Source organism: Rhagoletis pomonella, unplaced genomic scaffold (genome assembly GCF_013731165.1).
Source record: "Rhagoletis pomonella isolate Grant_MI unplaced genomic scaffold, Rhpom_1.0 Rhpom_scaffold_00002, whole genome shotgun sequence".
Classification (NCBI taxonomy): domain Eukaryota; kingdom Metazoa; phylum Arthropoda; class Insecta; order Diptera; family Tephritidae; genus Rhagoletis; species Rhagoletis pomonella.
The window spans coordinates 12,834,153-12,855,478 of NW_023458556.1; the positions used below are offsets into that span (position 1 = coordinate 12,834,153).

A 21,326-nucleotide genomic window follows, 5' to 3' on the forward strand; every position below is an offset into this window, starting at 1 on the left:
TTCTTAAAAAACGAGAGCTACAAATTTTTTCTTTCCACAACAAATTTACAACAAAAACACTACAATTAATGCCGTAGTTAACTTTTCCAATTTCGAAAAGTGTAGTGCTAACTTGACACACGTAAAACTTACACGCAAAAAAAAATAATAATAATAACTGTATGGTAAAGTTTACGCGAAATGTAAGCAAAACATTTGTTTAAAATGAAAGCGATTTCTTAAGCGCTTGAAACTTGCACTTTCTTGTAACAAAATGTAATAGGCCATAAATCCTAAAAATTTTTCTAAAAATTAAAACAAACAAGTTTTCATTTGGTGTAATTTTTTTATAACATTTAAAAATTTTCTTGTGCATTTTTTCGTTTTTGGGCAACCCCTTAATTGCTCACAACTAGTTTTTATTATGTACCGCTCATTAGCAGGAACAGGAAAATCTTTTTTTTTTATTGCTCTTCATTTTGCACTAAACAGTTTCATTTATAAATAGTAAACAAATCAAAATTCAAAAATCAGGCACGGCGAATCTCTTTAAAACCTCACCAAATCGTCCAACATCATTCAGTTTAAGAGCATTGTGTAAATCCTCTTGTCTTGAGGTAGTAATGATTCCAATACTGGAAAAATGCCTTCGACTTCCTGATACATTTTGCAACACTCAAGTGCGGCCTACTTGACATATCCGCATATAAATTATTTCATGCTAAAAATCCTATTTAGCGTCTTCTTTCCGCCAGAAGCTCACTGGGTTTCGTTTGATTGCCACACCACGCAGTTCTGTGTTTGTCAGTTTATAGTTTTCTTGTAAACGTCACCGATAGCCGCTTAAACGCGTATTGTATTTTGTTTGTGGCGCTCCAATTCAACAAACACTCAAAAGTACGAAAAGGCAGAAATAAAAAAAAACTAACAAGAAATAAACTAACTATGTACATACTTTGAAAACATGAGGTGAAGAGAAACAAATACACATGGAAAGCAGTGTAGAGAAATAATTGCAGTCTGGCAAAAAGCAATAACAACCGACTCAGAAATAATTGCATCGGAGTCGGTTGCATGCGAATATTCACATAGAGCTCACCAACAGTGGCTTAACTTTACAAGAATTTATATGTACTTATATATGTGTGTGAGTGTGTGTGTGTGTGACAATAAAATAACCAAAAGCTTAAAAACAAAAGGCTACTACATACTACGACTTTGAGCAATAAAAATGAAAAATGCTGATGGAACACCGACAGACAAGTAAAGTCGAAAATTAAACAGAAATCCTCAGTCAAACTCAAAAACTAAGCAACAGTCAAGCCACAATTAAAATAACACATATATACATATGTATGCGTGTGTGCATATTTACTTTGCAAAAATCGTTGCACCATGTGGTTCATTTGTGCCATATTGGAGTACTTACCATATACTCCCATGTAATGCAGTGGTGGGCCAACTCTTGTCTCTGTACCAGCTTATTGTTAACCGATCGATTGCTCGTGCAGAGCTGGAGTAGGTACATATATGGTTCGGCCCTAGCACATCGCAATGTTAATTGGACCAGAGTGTTTTTTATTGCATTTCGAATAATTTTGGAGTACACCTTGACCCTTGTGGAGTACTCTTTACATGCGTGCATGGAGTAGTCGCTATTTTTGCAGGGTATACGGGTATGTGAGTCTTTTGTAAGTATGTATGCGCAAGAATAATAAACAGCGATTCTCTAAATGCAAAAAGTTATAAAACAAAAGCCACGCAATGCAATACTCGTAGCAAAATAAGAGTACATACAAAAAAAAAAACAACAATTTATATGCACATTTATGTATGTATTGTAGCTATGTGCATGGGAAACTTTTTACGACTTGCATTCTAGTTGCAATAGCTGGTGATTTGTTGTTGACTATCTCTGCTGTGTTGCTTCTATTCTGCCGGTAACTAAACTGATTCACAAAGCAAAGCCCTCGAGTGCAAATTGGTCAATGTTGTTGCTTCTGCGTCACTTCTGCTCGTCCTCTACTTAACTTTGTCTTAAACTTTGCGTCACATATGTACATTACGGAGGTCAAAAAAAAAATAAGTTGGATTTTATAACAATCTTAGGGCTGAGAGCTTGCAAATTCCGACTTTACTTGTGCTCGTGCATTTTTGGACCACCCTAATGTGCATACTCGTGCACGCTTACATACATATTTACTAAGCACATTGGTGCATATCGGTATTGTTGGCTTTATGGTCTTTAATGTTGATAATATTGTTGCACAGCGGCGGAGGTGTAGGCTGTGTGGTTCGTGACTTTGTTACGGCATACTATGTATGTAATTGTAGACAACTCGAAAGGTAAAACATATGTATTTATATTTTGCTACAAAACTTGAGTTATTTGCTTGGACATACGAGTACTATTTATTTTGTTTGTATGTATGTATGTATGTAGCGACAGGTGTGTGCAATCGTTGTTGTGTGACTGCGTAAAGTAATAACAATTCGACATTCTTGCAGACAGGCTTTGAGCTTTGGTTGAATTTTGGTAATTTTATAGCAGAAAAGTAAAGAGTTAGGCTCTTGTCAGTTTCATGGATTAAGCTTGTTGTCTTTATTTCATTTATAATATTCAAAATCATGAGAAAGGCAAAAACTAATTAAAATTAATATATGAATGAGGTCATGAGAGCGAGGAGAGCCTGTCTAAATAAAAATTGTATGAGTAATTTGGGAAGGAAAGATCTCTAAATAAGAAATACGGTATTTTACTGAAAAAATCATTGCATCTGCATGAAGCCACCTATCGTAGTAAAAGAAAGTTAAAAGGGCGTGCCTAGGGCAATTGCCGTTTCGATTCTATTAATCATTGAAGCTATACCAAATTTTTTTTTTAATAATTGAAATATAGTAGTTAATTACATTACCAAATATTTTCAATAGATGTAATACATAAATTTAAAGTTAGAAACACCAAGCGTACAACGCGTTGCACTTCTAAGCAAAGTACACATATAAAAAAAAAAAAACAGAAATTCAGAAAAAAAAAACTTCACAACCGCAATAGTTCAAAAACTAGTAATATCTAGAAATTTTGACATATGAATTCCAGATCGAGCACTCTGGAGTGCGGTAAACTCTTACACAAAGACTTATAATCGACCAAAATCCAGTTTTGCCAGTTTCCAAGCGGGGTTTCTCGCAATAAAAATATGTAGCACAGAATATTGCAGAAGAGAGGCAGGTTCTAAAAACATTTGCATTGTGGCGAACAGTCAGCTTGTCTTGCTGAGATTCCAATCAATAACATCAAAATTGGTATAAGACAGTTTCAGTAGCTGAAATGCCAAGGAAACTATATTACTGGGTTGGGAGTCGGGACATGAGCGCTATGATGTCAACGAACCGGCGGACCACCTAACAAAAAACGAAGCTATCACAGTACTCAAAAGTGCGGAACCCTCTTGCGGGCTGACCCGAGCTCGGTCCGTAATGAAAATTCGACTCACTTATCCGCATTACTATCTCTATCAGGAGGCAATTTTCGCATAAAATCTTGAACAATAAACTTATGGTTAAGATCTTAACTTTGAGAAAGGTCGTGCAGAGTTGCAATCGGAAACTTAACTTAACTATCATTAAGGATATAAGCTCGAGTTTCTTATTTTCAAAACTCCTTATGTACGCAGATAATTTAAAAATCTATCCGGTCATTATGATAAAACAAAAAAGCATCTCATTTTGTTGATGCAGCTGTTGAAACTCAACCCAAAGAAGATCGTAGAAAACAAATTAAAAACATCTACTTGCACTCAAGACTTTCCCCTTTCACCTTTGTTGTTGGTTTCATAATTTAGAAATTGTAGAAGTAATATTTTTCTTTTTATGAATTTACGTTTGTACTCGGATTCCAGGTATTCTATTTAACAACAGCAGCAGCAGAAGCAGTTCGCTTCAAACATACTAATTTTAAAATCTTCTTTCATGTAATATGTATAAAAAAAAAAAATATACATATAAAACTCCAGTCATATCCGTTCCGACAACTTCCGCTAAAAATTTATGCGCTCGCGCACGCTTGTCGCACTGCCTTACTCTGTCTGTCATTCACCTTCAACTTGCCACAAATCACTTTGCTCCCCGGCTATGCCAGTGCCAGCACGCACAGGCACACGCGAGTTCAATGCATACAAAAAACGAGTACATATAAAAAAAAGAATCAAACAAAAATAGAAGAGTTTAAGAGCAGCGAGGAAAAAAAATATGAAAGAAATTGATATTCGCTATCCGCCTACGAAATGGCAGGGCTGCAGTATAATGCAGTGACACTGTTGCAAGAGCAACAAGTATGGCAAGCAAAGTGCAATCAACTGCAAGTAAGTACAAGTAAGTGATGAAGAGGGAGCATGGAAAATAAGAAGGATGTGAAATGTATGACAAAGGATAGTCTGAATAATATCCGCTTTGTATTAAGTTACTTTTGCATTATTATTATTTTTTTTTATTAAACTCGTACACTGCTGATGATTGAAAATACACGCGGGAAAATTGGCGATACTTGACAAATGTGAAAAGAGAAGATCTTTTTGTATTTTTTTACTTTATTTCGACGATATTTGCCGCACCAACGGGATCTTGATGCGTGTGAAAACTTAGTATATACGGCACCCAGATTAGTATGTGGTCACCTCTGAGACACTGCCTTTCCGATGCAAAAAGAATTATCGAAATCGGTTGACGTGGTCCAAAGTTATATTTCTGTTGCTTTGGTAGGCAAATCTACTAAGCCAAAAACGGAGAGATCACCAGTTTCTCGTCTCATAAGGATTTAATCACTAAAAAAAATACAAAAATGACCGCGCCGATTCTTTATGTGCCAGAATGATTTGGGCTTGCCTGTTCAAAAGTGCACCGAAGTTGGTGTGAGGCGCTCCGATCTCGTTGATATCATTCCTGTTTGGTGATATCGTTTCAAGAGTACTCCTCGGCTATACAGTTTCCCTTACCAGTACTGGCAGTTCCGCCAGGTATAATTCCCCTAGAAACTACATGCTGGATTGATAGCAGGGGCCCAAAGTGAGAGTTGTCTTCGTTTCTTCGCTTGGAACAACGGCCGTGCAGACGACTTTCTTGCCCTTGCCAAGAGACAATTTCATCTACGCGTTGGGGATGTCCACTTCGGAGCTGGCTTTGTGTGTCGAGTTCGGCGTCCGTAACCGCTCAAAGTTTTTTTTGCTGTTGTTTTTGTTTTTAATCTTATGCCTGATCAAGTTGATAGGGTCTCCAGTCAGGGCCGCTGTCCAACTGTTATTTAAAGTTTACTTCTGAATTCGAGTTAATTCTCCATTGTAAAAATTATACTTACTGGGTTTTAACGAGACGAAGACGTGATGGACCGTTGAATATCACAACCACGAAACTGGAAAATCAACAAATTCAAATCGATCTCAAGTCGTCATCAGAGTGCCAACCCAAAGTCTTAACAGTTCTGGTTAAACGCCATGGATTCCGCAGGCTTGTTGACGTTGCCTTGGGTGCATTAGGCGGAAGCGGGCACCTCTAAACGCCATCTAAGTGATACACACATTTTTAATTTTAATTTTAATAATAATATTTTGGCGCTTACACTTTTGCTAAGTGCTTGGGTTCTCCTCCAATTTTCAATTTTTGATATGCATCTTTTTGTTATAATACAAATGGACATTTTTTTATTTCGCCTCCGAACGGTTAGCGGTTTTATGAGAACCTTTTTCAAGGCAGAAAACACTCGGAGGTTTGCCATTGCCTGTTGATGGGCGACCGCTGTTCGACATTTTTTTTTTAAATTTAGGTGCTGCTCGGAGTAAAGATCGAACCCAAACCCTACGGAGTGGTAGCACGCAGCTCTAACCACTCAGCCATAGCTCAAATATGCCTTTTCTATAAGCTGTTTCACATGGAGCAATTTCTTCAAAATCTTTTTTTTACCCTTTTAGCGTATAGGGATAATATTTAGTATTTAGATCTTCAAAAGGATCAAAAATATGTATAGTACACCCTGACGATTGTATTTATATATATTTGCCATCTCAACTTTTTCTTAACTTCTTTTTTATAAAATTGTATTTGGTTCTTTCAACAGCAAGAAATTTTCATCTAAATTAAACATATCTTATTTCGAGAATTTCCAGTATGCAGTTTTGTAGCCCATTAAATAAGTAAAAGAAGGTACCGATTTTAAGGCGCCAAAAATTACCATTGATTTTTGAGAATTTTTTCCGCTGAGACTGTTGCATACCTTCGTTCAAATAAAACAAAAAAAAAGTGCCAAAATTTTATGGGCTACAAAACTGCATACTAAACATTTTTCTAAGAAATCGGATTGAAAAATTGAAAATTTCGATTGAAGTTTCTTGGATTTTCCCTAGTTCTGAATGAAATTAAAAACAATTGATTCCTGTGATTTTTGCTGTCGAATGAATTATATTTTTATGAAGAAAAGAAAGTTAGTATGGAAAATGTAGATAAATGAATTCGTCAAAAAGGTCAGCGTATATCTATTTTTGACGCTCACTGTATTTTTTCTTTCTTAGACAACTAAGTTCACATCGATAGAAGTTAAGATCTAATGATGAAATAATATCTTTTGTTCTTTTAAAATTTTTTTTTTTACCTAATATATACGATTATTCTTTACACTTCACTCAAATTCGGATGCCTAAAATAGTTCAGATAAATCGCTAAAAATTTCATAGAAATTGACTTAATCAAATGTATAGTATTTTTCAGTGCCTAAGTGCCATTTTCACAGTGGGCGGTTCACTCAAATTCGGCAGTTAACTTTGAATTTTTGTACTGAAAACATATAGCTAACTACCGAATGAGAGTTAATTCGTCACTGTAAAAACGGGCTTAAGAAATATATGTATATTTACCTTCTCGATTGGATTTTTATATTCTACCTGTCTTTTCTGCTTCTTGTTCATTTTGCTTCTCTAATGAGAGTCAACACTAGGCTGGCTCTCACAAGCAAGAAAAAATTTTTTCGTTCAATATTATTTATTTATGTTGTCTAACTTGGAGAAAGACCGGTTTGGCGCTGTGCCTCTTCAGTGACATTTTTCCTTTCTGAAGGCACAGAATATGACACAGCGTCGAAATCGGCTATCTCCAAACCAAATTTGACAAGGAATGATAGAAATTCGTTGCTAAATACCTTAATAATATTAGCCTTTCAGCTTTATTTTACGTGCTATGAGATTGCGGCCTCAACACAAACTTATGCCTTTAACTTAGCTAGTACACAATAGTCAGGTTTTGTTTTCTATGAGGGCCGACCCGGTCTAATGAATACCAATCTTAGGTTTGCGCCTCCGTTTCTAACTTCCTTATTTCTTTTTTATGTAGTCTTTTTCTCTTTTATTGGTACGTCGCTTGCACCTTTGATCATTTCAATTGAAAAAATATTTTATATTCTTTATTCATGTTATTCTACACCTTATTCACAATTTCTCTTAATTTTTCTTTTCTATTTTGCAACAGCTGTCAGCGGCAGCACCTGCTTTGAACGTGCTTTTCGCAACAACAACAACATCGACGCTCGTAAAGCCATCCGCTGATGTTGACTACAAAGGAAACGCTGTCAACTCGACTTAATTCCGTATCACAATTACATAGAGAGCAACGGAAGAGGAGGGAAGTAGAGTCATCGCGACATAACACCGATTCGTCCGCCAGCCAGTTGCAATTGCAATTATTATTATTCTTTTCAACTGTGCTACAGTGATTTTAATTGAAAACGTGCCCGCAACAGTCTTACAGTCTCACAGTGTAGCTGTGTTCAGAGCTTTCCGCCAAACAACTGCAACGCCTACGACGACTCCCCTCCCCCTCACGCACTGCGCTTCCTTGTGCTTGTGGCGGCAACATGACTGTTAAGCTGACGAATTTTTTCAGTAGCGCCGCTTCCATGCCAACGAGCACGGCGCCGCCATCACCGCCCATAGTACCCGCTGCCATCGGTGGTAGCTTCCACCATCATCATCATCATCATCATCAACAACAACAACACTTGCAATATCTGCAACAACATCAGTCGCCGCACCACCAGCTACAACAGCTACAACAATCGTCGTCGTCGTCGCTACCCTATAATCCTTACATAGCTGGCGATATGAATGGCGATGACTTGTATGATGATGACAACATGTCGCTATATTCGAATGCAACAGCCGCCAGTGGTATTATGACGCAGCGCGGTCATTCATGCAACAATTCACAGCGTCCGCTGCTGGGCGATAGGAAGCCGCCAAAAATGTTGTTAAGCAACAATGTAACAAAGAAAAACAAGAAGTCGACTGGCATTAATCAACCGCAACGTCACTTGCAGCAGCTACACCAACAGCAACAGCAACAGCAACAGCAACAAGGAAAACCACACTTGCAACAGAAATCGTATATCTCGCCGTACGTGCAACAACAGAAACGTGATAGCGCCAAGGGATTGCACGGCTTTAACGATTTCGATATATTGTCACAGCAATACACGGAGCATTTGCGCAGCAGTCCCCACATTGGTTACCCCTACGGCAGTCCGCCCTCGCCCACCGCCAAGTCTAATGACTTCGTATTCGATACGTTGCCACGGCAAGGGGAACAGCAACGACAGTTGCGTTTGTATGACAAAACTAGTTACAGCACTGCTAGTACAGTTCAACATCAGCAAACACAACAACAACAACAACAACAACAGCAGCAGCAGCAGCACTCAAGTCATTATCAACAACAAGAAATGGGAAATTGCTTCAATGAGAGGGATTACTCTTATTATGGGCGCAACGCCTGCAACGGTAGCGGCAGCGGTAGTGGTAGTGGCAATGTTAGTGTTAGTGGCAGCGGCAGTAATAGCGGTGGCAGCAATTGTCTACTGACCACCATTAGTAATACGTCGCCTAGCCATTACATGGGCAAATCGTCACGCTTTGAAGATGATTTTTGTACACGCCGCAATGCCACATTTGCCGGGCCACAATCGCTGGCATCATCAGCGAAGACAGTGGCCGCTGGCGGTGACGATGTTGGTGGTCCATTCATATTTGGCGGTGTGCCGCATGAACGATTTCAGCACGAAAACCAGGAACAGCCGAGAAACGGCATTGTGCAGCAGCAGCACGAGGAACAGCAACAAAAGCGAGATTTGAGTAGTTCAGCCACTGCGGTGACCAACTCGACGGACTCTGTGATAGATGTGGCAGACAAATACTCGCCATTCAACAATGGCCATGCGACTATGGTAAGTGCATATGTATGTGTATATGTATAAGGTATTGGGTTTTATATGGTTAGAAGCATAAGGATCCCATGCAGGGAGAGGATTAATTAATAATGCCAATTCGAGCTTCAAGTTACTGAATTGCGACCACAAGATCATCAAGGCTTCAACCGAAACCAGTATGGAGTTTCAAAGGAGGCGAAAGCAGTACAATATGTATGTGAATATTAGCGGGTCTACCTCATATATGTACATACATATATATCGAGCGCTAACCGCCAAAAACCGTAAACGTAAATTTTTTTGCTCTATAATTTTCGTTTCGCGGAGCTTTTATGCACAAATAAGAAATTTTTTAAAATAATCTTGCTTAGGGTTTTTTGTGGATAGGCCTCGTTATGTATGTCTGGCCCCCCCTGCGCGACACGCCTTACCCGTCTCCAAGCGAGACCAAAATTTATACGTGATATCTGTTAGCGAGGTATTACCTTTTGAAGGGGTGGGACTGAAAAAAATAGTTAATCTGATTTTAAGGATCACCCTAATGTATATATGCAAAATAGAAATATTTATAAAGCAAATGATAGAGTTGATATAGATGTACGGTGTGCCCTGAAAGTGCTTGTACGACACCTTGCTTAGACTGAGTTAACAAACACAGAAAAATTCGCTAATAGCATCGCATCCAGCTCTCAAGAAAATAAAAAATTCTCATAACAACCGCTCAAGAAATGAAAAATAAATTTTCATACTTCGATCGAAATTTCTTAAATCAGTTTGCAGCAAAGGCAACACACTTTTTCAAGCGCCGACAGGAATGAAGGCCCGTCTTCATTGGCAAAAGTTTTTGCTTACCAAATGCCATTTTTATTGCCTGATATAAATTTTATCGGAGGCAATATTTGTGCGTGGGCATTGATAAAATCCTTTGTAAGATGGCTTCGAACCAGAATTTTTTTTATCACTTAAAAAATTTATAAAATTTGCAATTTCACATCCAAGTACATAATAGCAAATACTTTAAAAGAAAATAGCTAAATTTTTGCTTTTAGATTAAGATATCAACTGTATTGTCGCCACGAAGTTTTCGAGCAAATGAAAATGTTGCTGTCAAAATGATAAATGTACATACATACATCTCCGCTTGGAAAATGGTCATATACTTTCCGTCAAAAGAGCTTTTCACCTTGAAATTTGCAAGTGAGCTTTTTTGTAAGACTTTCATGTCAGAATAAACAAGCTATCATACCTAATGTTTTTCAATTGTCTCACAAAAGACTTGCAACTATCTTAGTCAGAATTACAGAATATATACTTCGCCAGACCGAGCTTTTACTCTGCACGCGGCTATACAAAATGTATAGAAAGCAGAGCTGGGCAATAAGGATTACTTTAATCGCAATTTCGAAAATTATTGAATTAGGATTGAGGTAATCGTTCATCAAAGGCATCTTAGATTACGATTACAGTAATCGTAATTCAACTTTTTTCAAATTACAATTACTGTAATCGTAATCTAAGTTCGTTCGATGAATGATAACAATAATTTAAAATTTTTCTAATGACAATCTTTTGAGTAATCTTAAACTTTTAACTTTTTTAAAATTACGATTACCGTAATCGTAATCTTGTTTTTTGTAGCTTTTTGGGATTACTGTAATCCTAGTCGTTTAGTAATCGTAATCCTTATCGCCCAGCTCTGATAGAAAGCATAAAAGAACTTTGCCCGCGGGCAAGGCGATGCCCATCACCGATTTAAACACAGCTTTAAAAAGCTCTGCACGTTTTCTATTTGTGCGTAAAACAAAGCTTTCAGGCAGAAGGGATGTAGTTTTTTCAACCAGGACCAAAACATATTCTGTAGAAGAAGCTTTTTTAAGCATCAATAGACTTTCAATAAGCTTTTACATGCATAGAAAAACCTTCCTCTAATCGAGATATTTTAATATGATCTTCACTTTGAATGTTGTACCAGGAAGTCATGAAATAGCATGTGTATGGTACATATAAATCCACCCATGCTTTGGAACAAAAAAAAAATTCCTTCTACAAGCACAATTTACATCTAGCTTATCGCCTTTTTTCAAAAATTGATGCACGTTTATTTAAAAACTAGATCGCCCTCACCTGCTTCGCTGAGTGTGTGAAATTTCAAAGTGCTACATTGAGTAAAATTTATTTCAAGGAAACTCAATTAAGAAGCAGGAGGTTTAAAATTTGTTTAACCATCTCCAAAATTTTTTTCAAACTAAAACTTTCTTAAAGCTTCATTCGGAAACACCAGGGTTGCGATGTGCAGGGGTAAATCTCAAATCACTGATAAATCACGTGCCAGAACCATTGCGCGCCTTTTAATGTGATATTTAATTTAAAATAATTGAATTTAATTTTTGCAAGGGTGCCAACCCTTGTGAAAGACTTAAATATTATTCAAAACTTTCGAACTAAAGATTTCTTAAGAATATTTCGTTAGACAACCGTATTTTAATTCTTCAGGTAGCTTGCATATAATTAACTTAAATTTGACTTTTCAAACAGGTGGCAACCCTTTCCAAAATATATTCGAGATACAGCTTTTTTAAACCTCTTTAAATCCATATTTGAAAATAATTTTCAAATAAATAACTCCCTTAATTGAACTCACCCATGAGTAGATAATGATTTTATATATTTCCATACCAAGTTCCAGTAATCTATCACAAATATTTCATGAGATGCAGTATGAGAAAATCCGTTTGTATGGGGGGTGCCACGCCCTCTTGTCTAATCGAGATTAAATTTATCCTATATTTTAAGTTGGGCTAAATGACAGCAGTGTACAAAATTTCATGATAATCGGTTGAGTAGTTAAAGCGTGAAAGCGTAGCAAACAAACAAACTCACTTTCGGATTTATAATATTAGTAAGGATAAGGATACATATAGACGATTTCACGAAGCATTGAATTTAAGGTACAGTATTAAGCAAATTTAAACTGTGATTAAGCCAAGTATATTTCCTTTTTTATATTCGAGTTCACAGTTTCGTGCGTGTTGTATGACTTTGTGAAATACATACATACATACGTATTCGATATTGTATGTACATACATACACACATACAAAATGTGCAACAGGCATGCCAAAAGCTTTTATACATACATATGTACATACATGCATAGGTCCTGCGGCTGCTGCCAAAAGCAAAAGCAACTGAAAACCTCTAACAAAGCGAGTGAGGCAACAACAACAACCACACTCGCTTTTCAATGTTAATTACCACAAAGCTGTTTGTCTATCTGTGGGTAATTGGCGTTAAACTTATTTGTATACGCATTTAAGGAATAGAAATGAATAGAATGGGTATGCAAGAGGCGGATAGCGAAAGACAATAAATGATGAAAAGAAAAGAAGAAATGCGGAAGACTTTCACCAATTAAGCAAGTCAAGTGTAATTAAAGTGAACTAATGAAAAGTAAAAGAAAAAAAATAATAATAAAATTACTAACAAAAAATTAGCTGGCGCGTTTTAAGAATAGGAAAAAGAAACAATTTGATGCCAGAAGGAAAAGGAAATTTAAAGTGAAATTGATGTTTAACAAGCTTGAGTTGAAGTGGAGAAGAAACTGTGGCAGTCGGCATGCACTTCATTAGCTTAATTTATGTTTTAACAACGCGCGGTAAAATGGAGTCAAACGTGCGTAATGGACGTACATACATATGTACATAGTGGGGTGAGGGTGACAATGCGAGCAAAGCCGTTAATTGCTCAGATGACTGGTAACTGAGTGTCATTCATGCAGGACTAACCAAGAGGCAGTAGGGTGTGGTAACAGTTTACGAATTTTTTAATATAAGTTAACTTAAGTACTTAAACTTAAATACAAAGTGATGTGACTTAGACAGGTTTAGTCCGATCAGCTACCCCAACATAATACCGTCCCCAGACTGCTGAAAGAGTATCACTTGCAGATGTTGTAGAATGCTTCTTAGGGTTTTGAGAGCTTTAAATTTGCTTTTATAGCTCGGCGTTATAAGTGTCTTAATTAGTAAAGGTTAGGCTCACGTGGCTGCTGCTTTTTCTCCAGCACGTTTAGGCCTACAAGTTGCTCTCTTTGCGATAGTGCAGAAATTTCAGAATCCCTACTCCTCTTTGAACCAGTTCATGGTGCAGCCAGTCTGAGGCTGAGGATTTTCTCCTTCGCAACCTCTGCACAAGAAAGTGTTCTGATCTTATTTGGAAACTTTTGTAAAGCGTTCGCGGACCTGCGGCCACGGCCATCGTCCATTTTATATTTGCCTTGATTTTGCCTACGTTCCCTTCAGCTGCTTTAGCACACAGCCCAGGTACAGTCGTGTGCCTACGCAGGGTGTTGTTGGATGATTTTTTATTTTTTTTTTTGAGAAAACCAACCATAACCAGATCGACTCGCTCTTCCGGCCCTGTGAAGGCGGGGGTGTTGGATATGGAACTCTTGGGGTTCGCTCACCTGCTTCGACATTCCATTTGGCTGCAGTGAGAATATCAGGTTAGGCTCCGCTTGTGCCTTTAGTACCCGATACGGTGTCCTTACCTTAGCCTTGGCGCCATCTTGTATTGGGTTATCTATATAACCCTATAACCCTATTGATCCTCGTATCTTGGTACAAGGGCCTTCCGAATCTTTAGGAGGGTCGGCCCCTGCAGGTTTTTTCTTTGATTTGTGTTCATAGTTGATTTCCACTAGTTGCAGAGTTACGGGTACGTCTACCCGGCAGATAATCACCATACGCTAGGTAAAGCCTCAGTACGCTCTGTTCGCGATTAAAAACGCCTAAAGCCTTGATCCAACCCCTCGTTACCTACATTAGTAGGCCAAGAGCAAAAACCATTTCCATATTTGTAAACTATTCAGCAGCTTGAGTATATAGGCTAATTCAGAATCTAAATATAGTGCCCATAACTAGTCGAAGATTTTACCGATCAATTATCTTAATTTAAAAAAAAAAATACTTTCCTTCTAATGTTGAGTCCTATCACCGGGCGAACGGGGTCATTATCATGAACGACTCATATAGTTTGGTTTTGGTACGTTGAGGGAGAAATTTACTGCTCAATCGCCACCTCAGTTCACAGCAGCAAGAGCAATTCCCCATTGGATTTCAAGGCTGACCAACGAAGTTCTCTACTTCTTCGAAATAATAACTGCGAGCAATGATGTGAGTGCCGAACCGCGAATGCTATGACTCTTTGCTGTCCACTGCTATTACCTTTCAAATGAGCCTTACATACTAAATATTTCCATGAAAACCGTAACTATTGCACACCCTTCAACGTACTGAAGATGATTCTTCATTTAATTTACATTTCTTGAATGTTTTCGGCTCAGAGATAGAATGCTAACGGCGTGCACTTTTCACTTTATTTACGAACAAAAAAGTCATCTAAATACAACTATCACGAATATTTTATACTTGTATTTCCACATTTTCATTTATTTAGTAAGTGGAAGCATTAAGACTAACAGCAAATAAGTGAAAGATAGCCCAGAGCAGCTGCAAAAGTTACTGCCTCCAAGCGCCGTTATGTATGTATTGTATTTACTTGTAGCAAAATGTACCCGTCCGTTAAGCAGGCCATTAAAATGCGCAAAAGTGTTGCAGGTGGTGCACGGTATTCGCACTACTATTTACTACACAGCTGAAGCATCGCGATTACCAGTTGCGTGTGTAGAGCTACCACCGACGTCAATTAGGCATTAAAAGTAGTTGGTGTAGATATTTAGATACACATTCACCGAGAGATGGCCACTGGCTGTGGGTTGTTGCGAGTAAGCAGGCGTCAACAGGTTCGAGCACTCAGTACTCGGTAACAGCCTGTTTGTATGGATGCATGTGTGCGAACGATGCTTTATGTTGAGTGAAAAGTGGCTAAACGACAGTTAGTCAGTCACTCAGCTGACAGTTACTTAAGCTCGCGGGCAAACAGTTTCAGTTGTTGTGACGGAGATATATTGGTGCAGCAGTACACAAGAAGGGGAAAACGAGTTTACACCACTCGTAATAACCCTACAAGAATTTAGCGAAATAAAAACAACATTTAAGACCTGTTTGTATGGCGATTATTTTAATTTGACTCCTAATTTATAACAAAACCAAAAATGTGGGCTTTAAAAAAATTACAATTAAATTTTTCTGGCGCACCCAGACTGAACTAACCTAACTGTTCTTCCTAGATCTCACATTTTTAAGTAGATTTTTTGTCGCTTTTCTTTGTAGTTGGTACCATTGCTGACCTTAATGTGGTTTTAAGTTTTTCCTTTGGGGCATTCTTTCACAGAAGCATGTTTACTGTTTATGATTGCATAAGTGTTTATGTGCAGCTATTTGTGTGCGTGCAACATGCCGCCTAAAGCAAGTTGCATTTAGATTATAACCAAAACTGCTGTCAGATACTTGACTGTGTTTGGTTTGGTTTCTAGCATTTTGGTGGCAACTACTTGGCAGTTCGTGACTGGTCGTAACATTCAAGGTAAAACACTCGCTTTGTGGTGCCTAGTTACACGATTAACTTGGTATTGCCAATGGGTTGTGTAAATAAGGTGTCGTATGTTTTTTTATGATATTTGAGAGTTCATTGATTGCATAAGTGAACAAGCGTTTTGGGTAGCATTATGCGCTGTCGTAGCTTTCATTGTGTAGAATTTTATTTTTATTCAGTAAATAACACCATGTGACAAAAACAAAAAAATCAAACAAAAAGAATTCGAATATGCTATACACTTTTTTCGAAATTAAATTACTCCGCCCTAATATACATACATATCGTCAACTGAAATGCAAAAATACGCAATAACATCGTAACTGAAATGGAAAAAGTATTGACTAATTTTTTTTTTAATTTTTTTCGTTAAATGATGTGGGAGTAGTAAGTAATTCGATGAAATCCATCGTATCAATCAAAAACTGAATTTTGAATTTTTTATTAGTTACGACTTTTTAAATTTCAGCGACGATGTATGTTACGGCTTTTTTCATTTCAGGTGACGATATACATATTTTTCTAAACTAAATGTTGGAAAGTTTCAAACACATTCAAGAAAAAATTTAAAAAAGACATTTTCCATACCCATTCGTCCTTATGCACCAAAAAATTTAATATTTTTTTTTTAATTCTACCGAATTTACTTTTTCATTTGATCTACATTTTTCATTTTAAATACGTTGCACTGAATTTTTAAAATTTTTTCAGAAAAAAAAACAAAAACTAATTTTTATTATATTTTGTCCACAGCTTCGCGAATATCTTAATTATTGTGTGTGTAAAATTTACTGGTGTGCGGTGTAATGATAGATTCAGAATATGCTTGTAAAGTAAATTCTTTGACATTAAAGGGCAGATAGAGATTAAAAGCTACTTTAAAAAACGACGCTAAATTTATGGAGCTATATGTAGACTATATTGCATAATTACAAGTTTTTTGTTCTATTAAAAAAGTCACTGACTTATTAACAGTCTTTGTTTCTTATAAAACAATTCATGCAAACAAAATCTGTTTATGTATACGAGATTTCAAATTAGCTAGACTCCAGCCCCACCTATCGGATCATTTGTTTTCTCAAACGAATCCATGCACTATCAACTGACTAACTTATGCTCCGATTTTATGTCTAATCAACTTAAACTTATATTCCCACTAACCTATTTTATTCATTAACGAAATGAAAGCAACATTGCGTAAACAAACTTTAAGCCATTTCGGCGCATTAAATACAGATTATTTATAAGCAGTTATGCGTACATAATTTTGAATAAATAAAACAAAAGACATTTGGTTAACAAAATCTTCTTAGGAAAATTTGTTTGCAAACCATTTCGCTGCTAAGTAAATACCAACAAGTTTTACATTGCCACTTAATCCTTGTATTCTATTTACTTTAATTCCCTAATTAAGCAGCAAAATAAAAGAAACTTTGCTTTATGGTTTGTAGACAAATATTGAAAATTGCAGCACATAAACGTTGCGTCTATCAACTGTAGTTACATATGTACGCCGCATCAATGCAAACGCAACATTTCTGGGTCTCAGTACCACCTTGCAGTGTTGCCACAATGGCCATCGTTGGAGTTGGAGGAATACAACGTTGAAGCTTAGGTGTTAAAATTCCGCATTAAACTGCATTGCCGTTGTTGTTGTTGCAAATTTTGGTTGTTGTTTGTTGTTGGGTTAAAAATAATTCGTAAGCGCTTCATTTGCATTAACTTCGTGTGAAGTGAAATGGTACGTTTGAGTACCTACGGTTTTTGTACTGCATGCAAGTAAATTTTACCTGTCTGCATTTCTATGCGTGCATATTTGAAAATTTTCGTGTGATTACACACACAAACGCGCACTACATATGTATATGTATGTATATTTCCAACTTAATTTTGCGGTTGGCCTAGAAGAGTGAATGAGCAAAATTACGCTGTGGCATGGAGAACACAATAGCCACACTGCACGCCCACACGCACTTAACGCCCATTGCGGTGGAACACTTTCGAGAGCGCAAGGCACTTGAGGAAGTGCTGTCGAAAGTGCGGAGCTTTTGTGCTTTTCTATGCACATTTTTACACATTCAATTTAACTTTCATTCATATGTACATACATACATACGTACTCGTACATAAATGGGCACATAAGTAGGTATGTACGTAAGTAGTATGCACGAACGCACAAATTGGGTCAACAAGTTAGCTACTTTTAATTTAAAAATTATTTTCGTTTATTGTTTTGTTGGTTATTCTTATTTTTTTTTGGTTGTTATTATTTGCTAAACAATAATAATTCAGTAGAAGCGCAATTTTCTCCTATAGGTATTTAAGTGCTTTCCATATGATTTTAGGTTAAACATATCAGTTTTATTTGGCCTGATTTCGAGCACTAATTACATTTATAAATATTGCATTTAACAATAACAATTGCATTGTGCTGCATTTAGTCTTAATGAGCGTAAATTTCGAACACAAACACATGCAATTATACATACGGTGACCATTCGTAGCGATTTTGAGAAAATTGTCCCGCTGAATATTTCTTAAAAGTCGGGACGTATAAGTATCACGATTTATAATATTTGTATCGATTAAATCCCGATTTTCAGTGCTTTTTTTTTATTAATTTAACAAGAGTCTTCCTGTAATCTGGCCCAAAAAAAATTTCCGTACGAACGTGGCAGCACTTTCGTTTTCACAAATAACAGAATAAAGGGGAGCTACAAACATAGCCAGCATCCTAAGTTTCTATGATCTTTGGTTTTGTTTTATTCTGTCAAACTGGAACTCTCGCTATATTGCCGTTAGCGTTCTGGTAATTTTTTTTTTTAGGTTTTCATAATTATTTTTTAAGTTTTTTTTTTAATGAAATGATTCTAACTTGAATTGCAGTTTTGTATTCCATCCAAATTTATTAGTGTTTTTTATGCGATGCTTTAGAAATATCCCGAGTTTTATCCACAGAAATCTGGTCACCGTAATTATACACCATCGCAAGTCAAAAGTAACGATCCAGTAAAGAAATATATTAACTGATTCGGAACTGGTGTGCCTATGAGTACTTTAGGGTCTAAAGTTTTGCTTTATTCCGCTTTCTATGTTTACAACTATTGACATATCGTTTCTGATGTGCATATAGATTTGATGATGATATACATACCTATAGAGTTGAGGCCTCATCAAGACTACTTTAGTGCGTCTCGTTATGCCCCTGTTACCAAAGGCTTTGTGATGTCAACTCTTTCAAGGTGCTTTTATATTCAGAAACTTTTTTAGCAATTCGTGGAACATTTTTAGGCACTCTTTAGAAATTTTTAAGTAATATTCGGATTTTTTTCCCGGTATCAGATACGATATATTTTCTGCCCAAAAATACACCAGGCATACTGTACCGTTGCTTTTTGCCTTAAAAAATAAAAATGTAGAAATAATGGTCTGACTTCACGTCTCAACTATGAAAAGTTTTCGAACCCGTAAGATGTTCCAGCAGGGCACTCGTTTAGTTACAAAAAAAAAGGTTAGCGTAATTGCTTGCGTGTTCGGCTTTTTAGTGCTCAAGCCAATCTACATACATACCTATATACATACGTCTGTACATCTGTTTGTATGAGTGAATATCTAAAATATTTTCCATTGTTCCTCCGATTCTATTATTTAGTTAGACGTCAATAAATTAAAGTTGTAAAAAGAAGTTTGTTCAATAGCGTTTCAATAGTGCTTCACCATTGACATTCGTAGCCAATTTTTTGACGAATCCAACTCAAAAGCGGTGGATTGGTTACTATTTTAATGTTCTAAAGAGAGTTGCTTTGGGAAAAGTTTGGCCTGAAATAAATTTAATAGCAGCGCATAGATTATTTGCATGAGCTTAACTTTTGTGTGAATTAACGACGTAAATCGCTTATTTAGTTTAGTTTATACAGTAAAAAATGCTTTTATAGTCACTCAGTTAAAAAAATTAAAAAAAGGCGGGCTTTTGCGGGCCTTTATTTCCGATCTTGCAAAGCGAAATTTTACTTTGCTTCGGATACTCACCGAGAAGCCTGCCGCGATTGTTGTTTCATTTTACTTCCATTCCCGCTTCCTATTTGGCCGATTGAAGAGACTTAAGGAAGTGCATAACCTTTATCTATATTTCCTTTGCATTTGTTTCATCCCCTTCATGTGCTAGTTCACGATTATCATCATCAGTCCGCTGTCATCTTCAGTGGAATAAGATTTCGTTTTTTTTTCTTCAGCAATTTTTTATTGAAAATTATCCCCCCCCCCCCTGACATCAGCTTTGCGACAAAATTCACAAATGATGTCCACCTCATTGTCAAAGTTCCAATATGGGTCAAGGTTGGATATGGTTTGGTATGGTTAGGAAAACACTTGCTCGAAAAGCTTCACTCCATTCTTATACCACTCCGACAAATAACTGCTAAGCTATAGCGAAAAACGCTGTATAGCAATACCAGAGATAGTTAAAAAGTTCTTTACAAAGTATGGAAAGTGTTGAGATGTCTCTATCTTCTTTTCCTCTAAGTAGTTGCGACTCACTGCGTTTATACACATCGAATAGTGTCCTCTCATAATGTCCGTCCGTAATGAGAGTTGCAACTGTGTGAAGCCCTTGCTTAATCCATCGCCCATTTACTACATACCTTCAAGAGTTGATCCACATATTCTACAACAGTTATATGTATATCCATCCCACACAGAACAATGCTTTCTATATCTCTTAGGGATTTGTTTTCCCACTCGAAGCCCTGTACTTTTGAAGCGCTTGTACGAAAAAAATTTACCCAAAAATCTAGAGTCCAACAAGCATATACAAAAACTATTTAAAAATAAATAAATTAAAAATTGATTTGCTAATTTAAATAATTTTTCGTTGTGCCAACTTTATTGTAACCATTTTATTGCACATATAAACTGAGTCACCCCTTTATCGTGAAAGTTTCTTACTTCGTCTTCCTTATCATTTTAATGTTCCATGTTCGACTAGAATTTGAATTTTCTATGAGTAAAAATTTCAGTATTCTTTCATTGGGAATATTTTACAACTTCTACAAAAGTGGCTTTAAATTTTAATTAACACAAGCTTATGCCATGAATAAATTCCAAAGCGTAAATGTCTATATGATGAGTGTATTCATACAAAATGCAATAGCAAGCAAAAAGTTGAAGCAGGGAGTGCACCATTTTTCTAATAAGCCAAATAAAATACTGGCAATGAATAGAACAGAGAGGCGTAGAAAAGTCGCTGCAGGAGTAAGTACACAGACAGTTATTCAGAAAAAAGTTGCACGTACATACATACATACATACATACGTGCATCTATTAATATTTAACTGAATTCGAGCGGTTGATTGCTGCATGGTCTCCACATTGATATGAAATCATCAGAATGATGCAGACACACTTGTACATACACATGCACATTAGGGTGACACACTATATAAAAGTTACGGGTTTTTCACCGGAAGTATAAAACTTATCATATTTTCTAAAATATTTCGGCAAAATATTAAGATTTACGTGAGTCACCTAAAAAATAATTTTTTTTTTTACAAAAAAATGTGTTTTAATTTTTTTATGCAGACCTTTTAAGCTTAAACTCATTTAATTCTG

General features: G+C 36.6%; 1 protein-coding gene across 3 annotated transcripts in view; it reads left to right on the forward strand.

Annotated features, from left to right (window-relative positions):
- The window catches only part of LOC118733097 (myb-like protein AA), a 91,081-nt gene that overhangs the window by 14,846 nt on the left and 54,909 nt on the right, over positions 1–21,326 (forward strand). For 2 of the 3 annotated variants that reach the window (XM_036462308.1, XM_036462311.1), the window contains exon 1: positions 7,493–9,238. The exons of the other annotated variant lie outside the window; for it this stretch is intronic. In XM_036462308.1, coding sequence (XP_036318201.1) covers positions 7,874–9,238 — 1,365 coding nt within the window. In that variant the 5' untranslated portion in view covers positions 7,493–7,873. Of the gene's footprint in view, positions 1–7,492; positions 9,239–21,326 lie in introns of those variants that run through there. 3 annotated transcript variants of the gene reach the window in all.